The sequence below is a fragment of the Artemia sp. Qi Xiang Cuo genome, chromosome 21 (assembly GCF_049724085.1).
Source record: "Artemia sp. Qi Xiang Cuo chromosome 21, ASM4972408v1, whole genome shotgun sequence".
NCBI classification, from domain to species: Eukaryota; Metazoa; Arthropoda; class Branchiopoda; order Anostraca; family Artemiidae; genus Artemia; species Artemia sp. Qi Xiang Cuo.
Window position 1 is genome coordinate 47,149,872 of NC_142814.1, and position 17,034 is coordinate 47,166,905.

The 17,034-nt window shown below is 37.1% G+C and overlaps 1 protein-coding gene across 1 annotated transcript in view; it reads right to left on the minus strand.

Moving 5' to 3' along the window:
• Positions 1–11,001, minus strand: part of LOC148939639 (gamma-aminobutyric acid receptor subunit pi-like) — a 42,602-nt gene extending 31,601 nt beyond the window's left edge. The window contains exons 1-2 of the mRNA XM_089106972.1: positions 10,760–11,001; positions 3,252–3,481 (exon numbers count right to left, since the gene is read on the minus strand). Of these exons, the coding sequence (XP_088963098.1) occupies positions 3,252–3,481; positions 10,760–10,978 (449 nt within the window). The 5' untranslated portion in view covers positions 10,979–11,001. The remainder of the gene's footprint in view (positions 1–3,251; positions 3,482–10,759) is intronic.
• Between the last annotated feature and the right edge of the window lie 6,033 nt (positions 11,002–17,034).

The window sequence follows — 17,034 nt, forward strand, 5'->3', positions numbered from 1 at the left end:
TGAAGTAGGCACTAGCCACTCCAATTTACAATCGTATGAGCCCCTTTCGAAGTTTATACGACAACTCCTTCGATACGAAGTGCACTAGTATGAAAAAAAAAACTAATAATACATTATGCCAACATCGTTCTTTACTTAGGCAGCGCGATTGCACTGCCTAAGATAAAAAGAAGCTCTGTTGCAATAAAATGTAAGTGGAAGAACTATTTGATTAAATGTAGATTTTTCTGATACAGAAGGGTCAGAATTAACTTTATCCTCTAAAATGAGTTCGGCCTTTTGGGAATCACAATTGGTATACATTGAATCCACATCAAAACTCCCAATTCTTGTATTTGGTTTAACCGAAACTTGCTTTACCTTAGAAACGACATCAGCGGAATTTTTAATAAAGGATTTTTGAGCCTCAATTAGTGGGTGAAATACAACTGATAAGAGTTTTCCTATTTTTGGCTGTAGCAATTAAACAAGGACACAATTGGTCAAAGTGGATGAATTTTAGGAAAACCATGAAAACAAGGAAACGTGCACCCACGGGGACAAAACCTTTTGTAGGATCGATCTATGATCTCACATTTTTCTTTCAAATAAGAAGGCTCTTTTACCCGGTAATCATAAACCCAAAAATATGGGCTTCCAATGGGTGCCCCCTTTACCCAATAGAAGCTGATATTTTCATGGAAAACCTTGAAGAAAGGGCTATTTTCAGAGTCTTCGTAGACCTGAATTTTGGGTTTGTTTTAAAGGGATATTTTTTATTCGTGGGAGTATGGATAAGAATCTCTAGCGTCTTTCCTTCACTTGCTTCACGTGCTTAAGTGAGGGTCGAGTTGTACTGTGGTTAAGTTTAATTAGGGTTCAGTTAAAAGGGGACTATGTTTTACGAGGGTTCAGTTAAAGAGGGGCTGAATTGTACGAGGGCTTAGTTTTACGGGGTTCAGTTGCACAGGGTTCAGTTGTACGGGGCTCAGTTAAACGAGGTTCAGCTAAATGGGAGCTGAGTTGCACGAGGGTTCAGTTTAACGTGGGTTGAATTACACTAAGCCTCAGTTGCATAAGGTTTGGTTTTACGGTTCAGCTAAATGAGTTTTTAGTTGCACAGGGGTCACTTACACTAGGTTTCAGTTGAACAGGCTGAGTTACCTGGGGCGTCAATTTCACGAGAGCTCAGTTACATTCAGTTCAGTTGTACTACCCACAACAAGCCAAGCTTCTTGGGCTAAATAATTTTTCTTTACGTTTGTAATACAGTTTAGTATTAATAAAATGATTGATTGATTGATTGATTGACTTGAGGTCAGTTCAGTACATTCAGTTCAGTTGTGCATGAGGTCAGATGCATGACGGTTCATTTGTAAGAGATTCAGATACACAAAGTTTCAGTTGCAATAAAGCCGTATAGCATACCAGATAAATGCAAAAAATTAATCATTGCTATATATGAATATTGTTGTGGTGAAGGTAGGAAATGAGGCTAGTAGTTTTTTGTATCGAATCAAGAATCAAATAATGTTGTGTTCTATCCTCGTTCACATGAGATATTTCAATGGACTTCGTCCTAGGCAGCTTGAAAAAGGCTGTGGGACAACATAGAATGAAATGGAAATGTAAAACCATCGTGCACTTAGATTACGCTGATGATATGAGGTCCTGGATAATGTTAGGAAAATCAATGTATTTTTTTTAGATTTTGAGAGTTCAAGCCACAGGAGTCTTGAAAATTAATGATAAGAAGATTATGTTGCTTAGACCAGGATTTAGTGAAGATGAAAAGCTGATGCTGGGAAACGAAAACGTCGTTCAAGGGGATAGTTCTACTTATCTGGGCAGAATAATTAGTGAAGATGATGTATGTAGTGAATATACGAAAAGTTTATAATAAAAATAAAAAAAAAATTGAAGAGCTAAGGCCTATCGTGCTTTCTCACTATTAAAAAAGTTTAAGAGTAGGAACCAGACAATTTGTTGAATCACGTATAAAGTATTTGAAGATATAATGCTGTCATTAGTCAAGTAGGGCTTTGTAGCATGGCCGCTTTGGAAATAGAGAAGGATTTGCTAAACATTTTCAAAAGGAATTGTTCAAGGATAATTTTAGGTGCTTAATATTTCTATGGCTATAATGAGAGAAAGATTGAGATGGCTAGGAAATGTTTTGCGCGAACGATGAACGACAGATTGCCAAAGATTGTCCTTTTCTATCCTTTATATTTGGCCAATAAAATAAGGCGTGTCCTCACTGAATGGGGTTGTAAGAGGTCGTAAAAATGATTCATAGGCAATTTGAACTTCAAGCGTGGGTAAATAAGGAAGCTTTCAATAGATCAGGTTACATAAGAAGCTTGTGCAGTTGTTTTGGACTCAGGTGATTTGGGGCTACATCAGCTTGATAGTAGTATTAGCAGCAATGCACCAGCTGTGTCATAAAATTGACAGAAGTAAATAAAAGACGTACAGTTATGATAGACTCTATAGTTGCTAGTTTTTTGGATAAGTGATCTATAACCATGGTTCGTTTTTAAGAATTGTATTAATTTTTCTGGACCAATTCTGTACTATATGGAGTATGACCGCTGATGCTTTGAGATTATACAAAATATATTTATGGTTTTGGCCATTGTTCAGACAAAAATCAAGCAGTGGAGGGTGCTCTGAGCTATGTTGTAAAGAAAGTTTTTTTTTAATTTGGATTGTTTCCAGTCACTCTATTTCCCTCCCCAGACTATTGAGGCGCAATACTTACGTCTCCACCTTTGCCACCTGATTAGCTCATTCATTTAGTGCATACAGCCGTCATATCTTCAAGCAATGATGATGTCTTGAATGTTGGTTAAGATTCTCAACTCTAACATTGCTCGTTGGCTCCCTCTTTTAAGTTTTGGTATTAATGGCGTATTATCATTCAACCAATGCTGCCATGAATTTCGCAGTGATAATAAATCTTCGATAATGTTTTGTTAAAGGACTCATATCTCTCTCCCTCAGCTAAAGAGGAGAACCCGTATATCTATTCATGTCTCTTGTTTACATTTATCTTATGTTTACATTTGTCTTATGTTTACATTTGTCTTATTATGTTTACATCTTATGCATTAAAAACGGTGTATATATAAAACTTGTTGTGCTTTAAAGTGTTTCAAATTTTATTGTGTTGAAACTAATATCTCCATCCCCCTCTCTGCCTTAGCAATGAAGGTATGCTAGGAGTGACTTCTTAAAAAATTAAAAAAAAATCAAAAATAGAGAAAAACCTGTAAGTGTACGAAACGTCACCATTTGGTGCCACTGTCACAAGCACATTTGGTTGCGGTACGCTTATTACTGATGACCTTCTTTCGTTCACAACATAGACACTTGGTTTCCAAATTTTCTTAGCAAAATCATCACCCCCTCTTAAGACTAAAGGAGTGTTTGGAATGTCTTCATAGGTCAACCGATCGTCATTCCAGGAATGCTCCATGATCAAAGTGGATGCAAGGTCCTAGAAAAAACGAAAATAATTTTCTATGAAAAACAAAATAAAAGCGAAAAAAGGAAAAGTCTTGACTGCAGAAAGCAGTCAAGACACAAACCATAAGAAGTTCTTCTAGAAGAGAAAGCGGATTCACGGGAACAGCATTTTTGCAATTTGTTAAAGAGTAAATTCATGGAATGAAAAGGGGTAGAGGAAAGTGTAAGTATTTGTGTTGGCCTTAAGTGACTTTGTGCTGTAGTGAGTTGTCAGTTGTAGTAGTAGCTCATTTCACGAATATACAGTTCCAAAAAAGTACTGACGAGAAGAATTAATTTGAATCCAAAAAAGTATTTTTAAAACTTAGATGGGGCTGGTAGAGAATAGAGAAATGTGCCCAGCTCCTAGTTGGTAAGGACATCTTGAAGTTGGGCCCCCTCTCCCAATATAAACTCGTACGCATATAGTTGGGGCTTTCCAAGTTCTTTTGTATTAAAGACGCAAAATTGCTTTCCAAGCCTGCAAGTTGCTTCTAAGGCTCTATCATTGGTCTGGTTATTGTGCGTCGGGTACGAGTAAAAGTATGTTCTCTAGACTACCTCCCAAATCGGAAGTAAAGTTAGAGATTAAACTGAACTTATTTTATAGAGTTAAAACCCTTTTTTTTAGCTTATCCAAGGTTCGCTATAAAAAAGTATTATAACGATAATAATAAATTATATAAATACCACTGTGCAAACAGGAGGGCCCAAATTAAATACAAAGAAAAAAGAAAATGAATAATAAGTAAACTTTTCCTACAACAAAATTAGACAAATGAATTCATCAAAACCATTGAATGAAAGGATAAGGAGGTAATTGCAAATAAGCTTCTTCCTTTAACATTGAATTCGACATATTACAAGAGTCAAAAGCATCAACTTGAAGTTTTTTTGGTTTCCATACAGTCTCAGAAAATGCAATAAATCTAGAACTAGAAAATGTTTTACGCCGAAAAATAACAAGGTAAATCCTATCCGGAGAAAAAAAGAAAAGAAGTAAAAATATTTTGGCCGAGACCTTTGTGCAATTGTTATTGTTGTCACTGCAGGTAGAAAAAAAAATTTTGCTGCTTTATATTAGTTTCTCTTTTAAATGTTTGTTTTTATATGTTTCTTTGTGAACTTTTATCCATATTTTGTATTTTCCTTCCTGCACTGAGGCTGGTTGAAAGAAGGCCTTTTTCAAGACATTTGTATTTCTCTCTTGTTTTTTTTTTTTACAGGTTTTTAATTTACTGAGTCCTACTGAGTCATATTCTTAGTAGGGGGCCATCCCCAGGCCACTCAGCGCGTCCCCAGGCGGCGGATAGGTTAAAGTCCTGCAGATATGTAGGATACCTTCATAGAAGGCACGGACCTAGGGGGGACCTAGTTCTTAGGGGTCCATAATTGAAACTGGGACACCCTAGCCCGGGTGTCATAAACACAGGCGTAGGAGGAGGAAGGCCCCTAAGATGTACACCATATAGGGCCCACCGGCGTGTTGACACCTCCCGGTGGTTACAAACCTTCCCCCCGAAATGGGTCAAATTGCTCGGTGCTGCAGAACACCGAAAGGGAGGATCCCTTTCTGGAGGGACAACTGTGAAGGGCAGATGATCCAGAACCATGGACAATGGCCACTGCTAAGGAGACAGAGGAATGGCAAACCACTATCCTGACAAAAATGTCACGAAACTCCTTCTCTTTTATATGAAATGGCAAAAAATAGAATAAGAACCTGTGCTACCGCGTCCGGGGCAACCGACAGTCTGATATCTAGAGTTATATATACTAAAAATGATAATATTATTGATGATGATAACGATGATGATGGTAATGTTTCATTTACCGCGTCCGGGGCAACCGACGATTATTTAACCGATTTGACGACTCTCCAGTCAGAGAAGACACCAATAGTTACCCCAAAGACCACTTTCACTTGGAACATTAAACATACGAACACTTGTTAAACCGGGAAAAAAGGAATTAATTTTAAATGAAATCGACCGCTACCATTGGGATATTATTGGATAATCAGAGACCCACCTTCCTATAAATGGAATAGAAACCACAAACGGGAACACCTTCATCACCTCAGGACGAAGCGACGGTGTTCACTGTCAAGATGTTGGCTTTCTACTCTCAAAACGTGCTAAAAAATCTCTACTTGTCATAAATCCACTCTCAGAGCACATCATTACCACCCGTTTTAAAGGTTCCATCGCTAACAGTTCCATCATCTAAGTTTATGCCCCCGACTCTTCCCGGAGTGACCGAGATGCCGAAGACTTCTACACCCAGCTCCAACACACCATAGACCAGGTGCCCAAGAAGCATGTTCTGTTTGTCATTGGGGACTTTAACGCTATCGTCGGACAATCAAATGCAGGTTTCGAAGACACAATGGGCAAGTTCGGACATGGAAGACAAATCCTTAGGAGGGAAATGCTTATAGATTTCTGTCGTGATAACGAGCTTTTCATTACCAACACAATGTTTCGCCATAGAGAACGCAGAAAGGTCACATAGAGATCCCCAGACGGCCGAACCTCAAATATGATTGACCTTACACTGGTCCGCAAGCGTTGGAAGTCGTCAGTGCTGAATACAGTATCTTTGGCCGGTGGTGATTTTGACTCAGACCATGTTTTAGTCATGTCAGAACTCCGTATGCGCCTCCAAAAACCCCAACCACCCAAGAAAAGCTACCCAAAATACCTTGTCGATCTCCTAAAAAATGTTGAAACAAGAAAAAAAAATGCAAAACTGCTCTTTCGAATAAGCTGTCAAGCATTCAGCTCTCGGGAATCCCAACCACTGAGGAAGTCGACCATCTAGTTGATGAAAGCACCTCAATCATCAGAGAAACGGGCAATGAAATCTTAGGAGTACAGTCCCGCTCTGAAAAACCATGGATCACACCCTAAATCATCGATATATGTGATGAAAAACGTATTTACGCCAACAAACAAGACCGACAAAGCCAGGATGAATACAAGAGGTTAAAACGTCTAGTAGAGAAAAAATACGGCAGGCTCTGCGCCAATACGCCAGCGACAAGTGTCATGAATGCGAAAACGCCTTCAAAAAATGACAGCCACTACATGTACAAAAAAGTACGGGAACTGTCGAAAAAGAAACCCGTGGCACAGCAACAACCCTGTTATATAAACATGAACCACTGATCACAGATTCTGAAGAGAGTCGGGAACGCTGGAAGGAACACTTTTGCCAGAAACTGAACCCCACAATAACCCCTGACCCATCTATCCTACTGTCTTTTCGACTACCGGAGTACCCAGTAGATCCAAGTCCACCACCATTACGAGAAGAGGTAGTTGCTGCTATAGAATCTCTGAAAACAAATAAAGCTCCAGGCCCAGATGGCATACAGTCAGAGCTAATTAAGTCGGGCCCAGAAGAATTGGTAGACATCTATCATAAAGTCATAGTAGGCATCTGAGAAACAGGCTATTTCCCCAGATCTTGGGCGAAAGCCATGATTGCCCCCCCCCCCCTTTACAAAAAGGGTGAAAAAGACGACTGTAATAACTACAGACCAATTAACATGACAAGCCAACCGGCAAAGATCCTCACGAAAATTCTACTTGACCAACTAAAATCCCTGACAGACCTCACTTTAGAGGAATATCAGGCCGGCTTCCGAAGAGATTGATCTACTATAGATCAAATATTTTACACCCGGCAAGTGAAAGAAAAAAACATAGAAATTGCGAAAGAATTGCTCTTACTTTTTATTGACTTTAAGCAGGCCTTCGGTTTAATATGGCACAACGGTCTTTGGCACATACTTCTGCAATGTGGAGTCCCCAAAAACATGGTAATGTTGATCAAAGATATGTATTTGAACTTCTGTAGCCAGGTTCAGACGCCTGAGGGATTGACAGAAGAGTTCCAGACGTCAGCAGTTGCTCTTCAGGGTTGCCTCCTATCCCTTCATCTATTTCATCTGTTTCTAAATGCAGCTTTCTCACTTACTAAAACCACAGACGGTGCATCCATTGGAGGGAAACTTGCCGATAAATTAGCTTACGCAGACGGCATCGTGAAAATTAACAGTCATGAACATCTCCTCCAAACAGACACAAACGAGATAGTGTCAGCAACCGAAGTCCTTGGGATGGTTGTCAACACAACAAAACGAAAGTCAGGCGGGTATCCAGAGACTCTGCACCCAGAGTTATACAGCTAACAATAAAAGGAGAGCAAATTGAAAATACAGAATCTTTTGTCTACCTCGGCAGTCTTTTAACTTCTAACAACGATTGCTCAAAATCGATTAGGTGTAGACTGGGCCATGCAAAAAGCAGCTTCACGAGCCTATAATCAATTTGGAAAAGTAAATTACTATCATAATCATTGAAGGTCCGGTTCTTTAACTGTCTCATAATCCCCATTGCTATGTATGCAAGTGAAACATGGTCAATTAAAGCTGATGACCAAAGGCGAATCTTTGCATTGGAAACAAAATGTCTCCGTCGAATAGCAGGGATCACCTAAATTGTTCAAAAATGAACGAGCTCATGACCACAAATCCAGCCGGTTACTATAAAGGAATACGGCTTCTCACTGGCTCCTCTGTATGGCAAAGTGTAAGCGTATACGACGAATCTGGGAATAAGCTCGACGCCAATTCTATTAATAAGTATTTTGCTAGTATTTGCAAAAGCAATTTCCAGTGTTTCCCCCTTGGCTGTTCCATCTAAAACACCTGTGATTTTCCCTCACGAAGTTGCAAAGGTTCTTGAGAGACTTGACCCCAATAAGGCAAATTACCCTGGAGACATTCCAGCAACCCTATACAAAGAAAACTTAGCCTTTCTAGCTGAACCTCTTACTGCCTTTTTAAACGAGTGAGTGGTACGTTTGAGTGGTACCTTTCCAGATGATTTAAAAGAAGCAGTTGTAACACCAATACCTAAAGTTTCGAATCCAAAAGGGGTGGTTGACCTACGACCTATATCTTTGACCCCTGTTGTATCTAAACTTTTCGAACATTTTCTACAGAAATGGTTACTAGAAGATTTCTGTGATAAAATAGATCCCTGTCAGTATGGGTTTATCAAAGAATCTAGCAGAGTACATTATCTCATCAAAATTTTATGCAAGCAGACTTAGAAAAGGCTTTCGACAAATCAAGAAGCCCTGGAGCATCTAAAAAATAAAGATGCATTTGTAGAAATATTGCAAGCAGACTTAGAAAAGGCTTTCGACAAATCAAGCCATCCGGATATTCTTGAGTCAATGGAATGTTTTAGAGCTGTTTTAATTCGTATCGCTTATAGTTGTTTAGACGGACGGCAACAGTTTGCTATTACTGATGGGATAGAATCGTATTTTCTTGAGCTTTTCTGTGGAATACCTCAATGTATCAAAACGGGGCCTGTTTTAATTTTAATACTGTGTAACAAAATTGCGACTTGGCATGAAAACAGAGCGGAGTTTGCAGATGATTTATTATTGCTGATATTTCATAAGCTAGGATCCATGATTAGTACGGATGGCATAATTCACCGTTTGGAGGCTGACTGTGAAGAAAACGGCTTTCAATTAATAGGGAAAAAATGACACTACATATACAGGAAAATGACAAAGAAGGAACAAAAATTAAGATCTCCAGCCTGGTAATTTCCATTGGAAGAAAAAATTCAACTTTCTTTTTGTTTACATCAAGGCCAAACACTGCTAAAAAAGTATAAATATAATGATTACAACCACAAGGAAAGACAAATTCCAATTTCTTTTTTTATAACCTGTCCTTATTGAGGTGGTATCAATTTGATACCCTGAAATCCTTATAGATACCCTGGATTTCTTCGGAGTTAATTTGTCAGTAAATTCTACGTTCTACCTCCACCCACGCCAAACAATGTCACCACACTCTGCGATTTAAATAAGAAGACGGGCTAAGGAGAGATGGAAAGCAGTGAGATCAGATACTCCTAGTCGTTCACTTGGTTTCATGATGGAGGTACAAGAGGATCTTAATGCTCCATCAAAATTAACTTTATGATCCAATTAAAGTCTAAGTCCAAGATCCAATTAAGTCCATGATGATTATGGTCAAAGCAAATTCCTCATATTTCGAACCAAAATCTATTTTAGTTATCATTGGTACAAATGCTAGACCATAACCAACGCTATATTTTTGATAGATTGGTGTCTCTGCAGTTATTTGAAGGAATTAGCGATTTGCCAATGTTTCAAATTTTACCTCCACGCACGGCTGTCAAATCCCAGTATTGTGCAACCTGAGTGAAAAGATGCGTAATGGCTCCTGGACACCAAAAATCCTGAAGACTCTATATCGATGATCTGGGTGTCTCTGGAGGCAAAGTATTTATGAATAATATATACCCAACAATTTTTAGTTGAATTGAGATGTACCGACCGAGTTCAGGATGTCAAAAATTCGGGATGTCAGACCAAGACTTCTGAACATCTAAAGAGCCGGGTAGGTTTGGCTTCTTACTATTCTACAATCATATATTATGAGAGAGCCCAAGACTTTTCAGAACATAAAAAATGACCTTGAAAAATATGTTTTTGTTCATCTGAATTGCATCTCTTCTCCACTGCAGGAGATCCTGCAAAAATGAGATAGTACTTCTTCTTCTTAGTCTCGGTGTGTTAAATGCAGAAAAATTTGGTAGGGCCATGTGAGGTTTGTCTTCTCCTTTTTTGAACTTATTAAATGTGACGAAAGCTAAGACAGTAAATCAAAAATAGATCTTAAGATCTGAATTTGTCCATCTTATTTTTTAAGGATTTAGTGATGCTGTTGATACCTGGAGATAACGTTACAGAAAAAGGTGGTGAAAATATGACCAGAATTATGAGCTTTGATGGTTGAACTCTCGCAAGTGAACATTGAGGGGACAACGGCTTCATCGGTGACTTGAAGATTCTGTGGTTTAAGGTTGGTTGGTACTCCATCAAAGGGGAGTGGTATTCTACCAAGGGAAGCAAATCAATTCAGGTTTGCTATATTTGCAAATAAAATGAGGGGAAGAGTAACCGTTTTGAAATGGAAATATGGACAAAACTAAGGTAATATAAATTAAATATTAAACTGAGACTACCAAATTTTTATACAAATTTGTGTAATTTACATTTTGATTAAGACCATTGAGAAAGAAAATAACCAATGTCTGTTTGGTTTTGTTGCAAGATAGCATCGAAAACTTGATTTTCAGGGATCCCATCTCAAAAGTTTCTGCGGCACAGCATTATTAATTGTATCTTTGAACTTTAATGAGCTAACCTGGCTATAGTATTGCAGGTTATGAAGCACAGTAACAGTAACTGCAAGCCCAACACGAATCGGTCCATCGCTAGCTGGAAGTTGTCTTTTGTCATATACTTTTGGGTCGGTCAGCTGATCAAAAAGTTTCAACTGCACCTTCTCAGTTGCCAGTGCCAAAGACGTGAATCTGAAAGTTATAATTAAAGATTTATAATTGGTAAAAAACTGAAAAATCATGGTTTTTTACACTGACATGAGCATTGTCCTTTGAAGCCTTCTCAAATAACATGAACTTTAATCCTGAGAATATTTAATTCAAACACGTTTCAGGGGCACCACAAATTTAAGTAACTCAAGCTTCTAATTTAAATCCTCACAAACAATAATAGCAACAGAGCAACTCAAACCCATTTAACTGAACGCTCATTCAGCTGAACACCCGCTCAGTTAAACCCCTGTTTAACCCACCTCCGTACAGCTCAAACCCCATTTAGTTAAACCCTCGCTCAAAGAAAGAAAAATAAGACAAGTCCAGGTATTAAGCACTTTTTCAGGATTCTCAAGAATACGTCTCGTAATTAATTTAGTGTTGATGTGAAAATAAATGGCATCTATCGTTAACGAATCAGCTTTCTATTTGAATGATTTTTTCCTTTACCAAGTTTTCGAAACTCTTTTTCTTTTTTCCGCTTTCAAAGGGGACTGAGAAGAGGAGCATTCAAATGGGTATTTTTAAATTTAAATTAAGTTTTCTTGATTATGGAGACTTCACTGGTAGATCTTTCCTGGTTTCAAACCTTTACAATCCAAAAACAACGCTACAATCGAGTTTTGGTGCCATAAGGCATTTTATTATGGTGATATCATGACGTAATTATAAAAAGCAGGAAAATTTGATCATTAGCTGTTAAATGACCTTAAACAGCACTGTACGGTGCTCTAGTACCCAATTAGTGCTGAAGAAATATAATAGAAAAAAGTTGACTTATCAGCGTTGCCAACTCTTTTAAAAAATTCCCATAAATTTGTTGCCGCACTAAAATCGTGCTATTAAGATCAATTTAGATAATAGCTATCATTGCTGAATCAACATCAACAACAGATTTTCCTTACGAGACGGTTGTAAGGTTATGCTAAAATGTTGTCTTTCTCCATGATTTTGTCTGTACTTTGGTGCAGTTATGACTGCAACTATGAGATTTTGTTGTGTTAGGGCCCTGAGTATGAGAATTTTTTTAGTTTCAAAAATAGAAGACACAAGGATAGATTACTGTTTTTTTTAAGTGGGGGAGGATAATTTTGGCAATGACGCAGCATTAAAAAAATGAGGGTAAGGAGAATTTAGTTGGATGGGGACTAAGCTGAACAATGGTTCATTTGCATGGGAGTCAGTTAAACGAGGATTGAGTTATATGGAGGTTGAGTTACATGGAGGTTTAGTTGAAAAAATGCTCAGTTGCAAGAGGTTTCAGGTGCATGAGGGATCAATTGTATAGATTCAGTTGTACTTGGTATTTGGATTGACTCATATCCACCCATGTTTGTGACTCGGGGTTAGGAGTAAATAAATGTTTATGGGTCAAATAGTATTCATCTGCTAGGAAATTTCAGTCTATGGCTACTTGTTCTCCCGTATACTTTTGTGGCTGTCGAATGAACCTTTCCAGCTGTCAATTTGTACAAACCAGAGTTAGAACCCGTCTCGGTTTCTTCCTCTTTAATAAAAGATCTAAAACCAAACTGGCCAGAAATGAATACAAAGGCGACAAAACGGGTCTATGGCCAGCAAACGAAAACGAATAAAAAAAAAATGGGTTTCATGAAGGTGGCTAACAGTTATATATGTAAGTAATTTTATATTATCTATTTTATGTTAGTCTATTTTAGTTTTATGTATATTTTTTAGTTATATGTTTTAGTTTATATTTTTTTGTTTTTTTTGTCTATGCTGATGACGCCTTGTTGGATACGGGCAAAATATTTGTTGAATTTTTTTTTGTTCTCATTGTTTTCATTTACTGGCTATAGACCCGTTTTGTCGTCTTTACATTATTTTTTTTTATTTTTTTGTTTTATTTTTATAGGCTCCTTAGTGCCAAACAGGTCATCTCAGAAAATTGGAAAATAACAATTCCGCATACGAAATGAGAAACTGTCCAAAGGGATACGAAAAGCCTGATTTTCAAGAAGAAAAGAAGAAAAAAGGACCAAATAGCACAAAAGTTCCTCTCTTGGGCTTTTAATGTTTCAGTTTTATTATCATTCTACGTTTTAACCCAATTTTGATGAAGTCGAAAAACAATATAGTAACTCATGCAATAAAGCCAAAACAATTTTGTTAAAATAGTTTAAATTTGCTTAGTATATGTGACCAAAAACTTTTGTAGAATGATCGATGAAACATATGGTCAAACCCATGGGAGCATGAATACTATGGTACTGGCATTCTTATTTTATCGATTATTCGCCTTAACTAATATTCCAAATAGAAATATTAATACCAGCAATCAGTTTCGAGAACAGTTCTAAAAAGTTCTACTGAAAAAATCTCCTGAAATGCTTTTAGTGATCTGAGGCTGCTACTCTGTTCAGCTGAGAAGGTCTATATACGCATTCCTTACTTCTCAGACTATAAAATTCCAGGGACGAATCTAAGGGAGGTCAAGGGGATAGCCTGCCCCCGGCACTGTTTTGTAGGGGGTGCCAGCTCGTAGGCTACTTTTTAATTTGATCAAATAAATTTAGAACCCTAATTTTTCCGCTTTGGAATGGACCACCGTTTGCCTTGAAGATGTATTTGAGTATCCCTGTATCAGTCCCAGCCGATGATTAAATAGAAAGAATATATTTTCCACTGGAAATCGGGAGCGGCATTAAAATTTTAGACGAAGAGAATTTATTCCATATACAAAATGGGCATCTCCCTCCTCAATACCTCGCTGCCTATGCTAAAGTTTAACTTATTGTCACAACTAGTTTTTCAAGTTATAAAAAGTTTAGTGTAAAGAGCGAAGTGTTGAGGAAGGAGAAGCCCCTTTCATAAACGGAATAATTTTTGTTCGTTTCAAGTTTTAATGTCGTTCCTTACTTTCAGTTGAAATCTTTATTTTATTTAATTTCTGATGGTTTTTTCAAATAACCCATGATACACAAAATGGTACGTAAAAGTTTTGAAGACCGAGTGGCAAAACTAATCTGTAAAGTAGTAATAAATGAAATTATTTTTCAATACGTTGATAATATAAATTAAACTTTTGTTCTTGAATTTCCTAATTTACTGTGTGTCTTTGATTGTTTTATTTCTTTATTTTTTACAGTCAAGAACTATAATATTCTATTATATGATGTGATTTATTTTCCATTATATGCCGATGTTTTGATAAAATGAACTGCTTTTAAAATATTCAAACGTGACTTGTTTAATTTTTTGAAGCTGGCATCATAACGTATCTAAAAACTGGCGAAGGTCAGACCAACTAAATAAATTTTGGGGAAAAAGCTTTAAGCTTTAGATTAAATAAATACATTTTTTGGGAAAAGCCTTAACTGCCAATATACTTTACACCCAGCCCGGAATGTCCCATGCATTTTAACCATGTGTAACTCTTGCTTTCACTGTGTACCTATAAGTTGAATCAATGATGACAAAATCAGGAAACACAAAAACACTCAAGAAATTGATAATTTGGGAAATACATTTCCACACAAAGGAGGGGGAGGAAGTAAAGTATAGAAGAAGTGATTTCAAAATGTGTTAAAAATATTTCTTTTCACCTATTATGAAGTAAGAATTAATTTCTTATCGTATCTCCTTCTCAATAGCCCCTATTCTTGGCTAATACCGTTGGTAAAACTGTAAAAAAAAACAACTATTTCCTACTGTAAACTAATACCAACCCAGAAAAAAAATATAGCCTTAGGCATTACCAATGGCGTCGTTTGGGAGGGGCAAGGGGGGCAGTTGCCTCCCCCCAGTAATCTGGAGAAAAAATTATTATATAGTCCGTGCTCCTTGAATATCCGAAAGTAGATCCCTCTTTCCCCCCCCCCCCAATGAATATGTTGTGGATTCACCACTGGGCATTAACTGGCCTATTAATGGATGTTTAGAGGAGTGAAAATTAAATTTGAAACATTGCAGAATTAAGAATCAAATGAAGCCACTTTTTTGCTACCACTCTGCTTATTTCATATTGGGGATCTTGGTTCGTGATCCCCATGCTGTCTAAAGTATACCTGCATCTTTGAACAATAACCTAGTCCTTGTTATATGTAGGACATAAATTAGATACAAATTAAATAAATATGCCATTTGATTCCCAGTTTTAATCTCTTTTCAAACATAACAGGCATAATCACTGGTGTTGCTAGCCTGACCTATACGCATTACTTATGGTATATAGCATACTTATTGATATTATTATAGTTTATTTATTATTTTGTAGATTAGAGGGGGTACTTCCTCCTCGATACCTCGCTGTTCACGCTAAAGTTCTTTAGTACGAGTTTCTTATTGTAATTAAACATCCCTTGTGTTTCAGAAGTCGTTTTTAAAGAATCGGGACGAAAAGTCAAACTTCAGCTTAAAGAGCGATGTAAGGAATAGGGACAACCTCCCTGATATACAAAATAATTTTTTTTTTAGTTTAAGTTTTAATGTTGCTCCTTACTTTCGGTTGATAAGACTCGTTTTTTTATTATTTCTGAACGTTTGTTAAATAATGCCAAAAAATAAAGCTACCCTCCTTGGAAAATTCCCTCCCCTACAGAAAATTCCTCAAAATAAAACTTTTCTCACGTAAAATTCCCTTTACCCACCTACCTGGAGATTACCCCCTGGACATTTACATCCTCACTGAAAATCCTCTTGTAAAATTTCTCGCTGACGTTTTCAAATCGAGTCGGAAATCCTCTTTCTTGGAAATCCCCTTTCCCAGAAAAACAACCACCCCTAATGTGTTATTTTATGTCAAAATTCAAATCATAGCACCTAATTTTTTCAAAAGAAAATAGAGAATAGCCGGTTTATGGAATAGCTACCTCTCGATTTCCCAGGCGAACGCCATACCACAAGGCTATACACAGTAGTATGCGTCGTCTGGATTTGCGGAGACATATAGCAATCTCCATGTTATTTGCATAGACATATAGCAACTACAACGCTATTCTGGGCCCTTACATTCATTCCTATGCTGTTTGGGGCCTTCGTTATACTATGTTCCGTCTTGTACTTGTTACATAACATGTTATGAAGGACAAGTTGTTCTGACGCAATTTACCAGATTTCTAGTTCATGCTATACATATCTTTGTGACATTTTTGCAAAAAGGGATAATGAGATTCGCAAATTGGACGAGCGAGGATAGTACGAATTGCTTGTGAAAAACCCCAGATGAATTAGTTGAAAATAAAGTTTTAACGGACAAGTTTTTCTGACACAATTTACAGACCAGATTTCTAGTTCATATATTTTTTGATAACTTGATAGGTGATTTGAATAAAAGAAATTCAAATATTTTTTCTATGAAATAGAAGCTAAGTCAATTTGCGAAAAGGTATTCCATTTGCACAAATCTGATCTGATTGAATTGTCGCCGACAATGAGATTTAATCACTGCTAAGCCTATTGTTATTGCGAAAGGGTTACCCAATTTACTTCTTAGTGTTAAATGACAAATTTCCAAATACGATCATTTTGAAAAGCAGACAAAAAAATTGGACACTATAATCAGAATTATTTGATTAACATTTAAAAAGGGTAATGAGATATGTGATCTGTATAATACACAAGTGATGTTTGATAAGTATTGTCAATTTAAAATAGGATCTAACTTTCCCTTTGTTCCCTCATTTCTGAAGGGCAGGATATAACTTAATATACTTAGACAATGAACGATATTAATTAATGTTTTGAATAATAGTGATTATTCTCATAATAGTGGTTAATGATTCTAATTAGTGATTGGATTGTATCAGTGGAGAAAAAAGGATTGAACTGATTAACAGTTAAGGTAACCCCAAAGGAGCTGTTAACTGAGGTAATTTTTTATGAATTTTATAAATACCTTAAGAAGAATCCGAAACGTTTGATTAACATTTGCAAAAAAAAAGAACTAAGGGAACTTGCGAAATGGAGGAGATGGGGTGGCTATGCACTGTATAATATAAAATTGATGTCTTGGAGAGTTAGGGGTCGTGTGTGTCTCTTTGGGCTATGTGTGTCTCTTTGGGGCGTTTGAATCTTTTGGTCTGTATGTGTCTGTATGGGCGTGTTTTGTCTATTTGGACGGTGT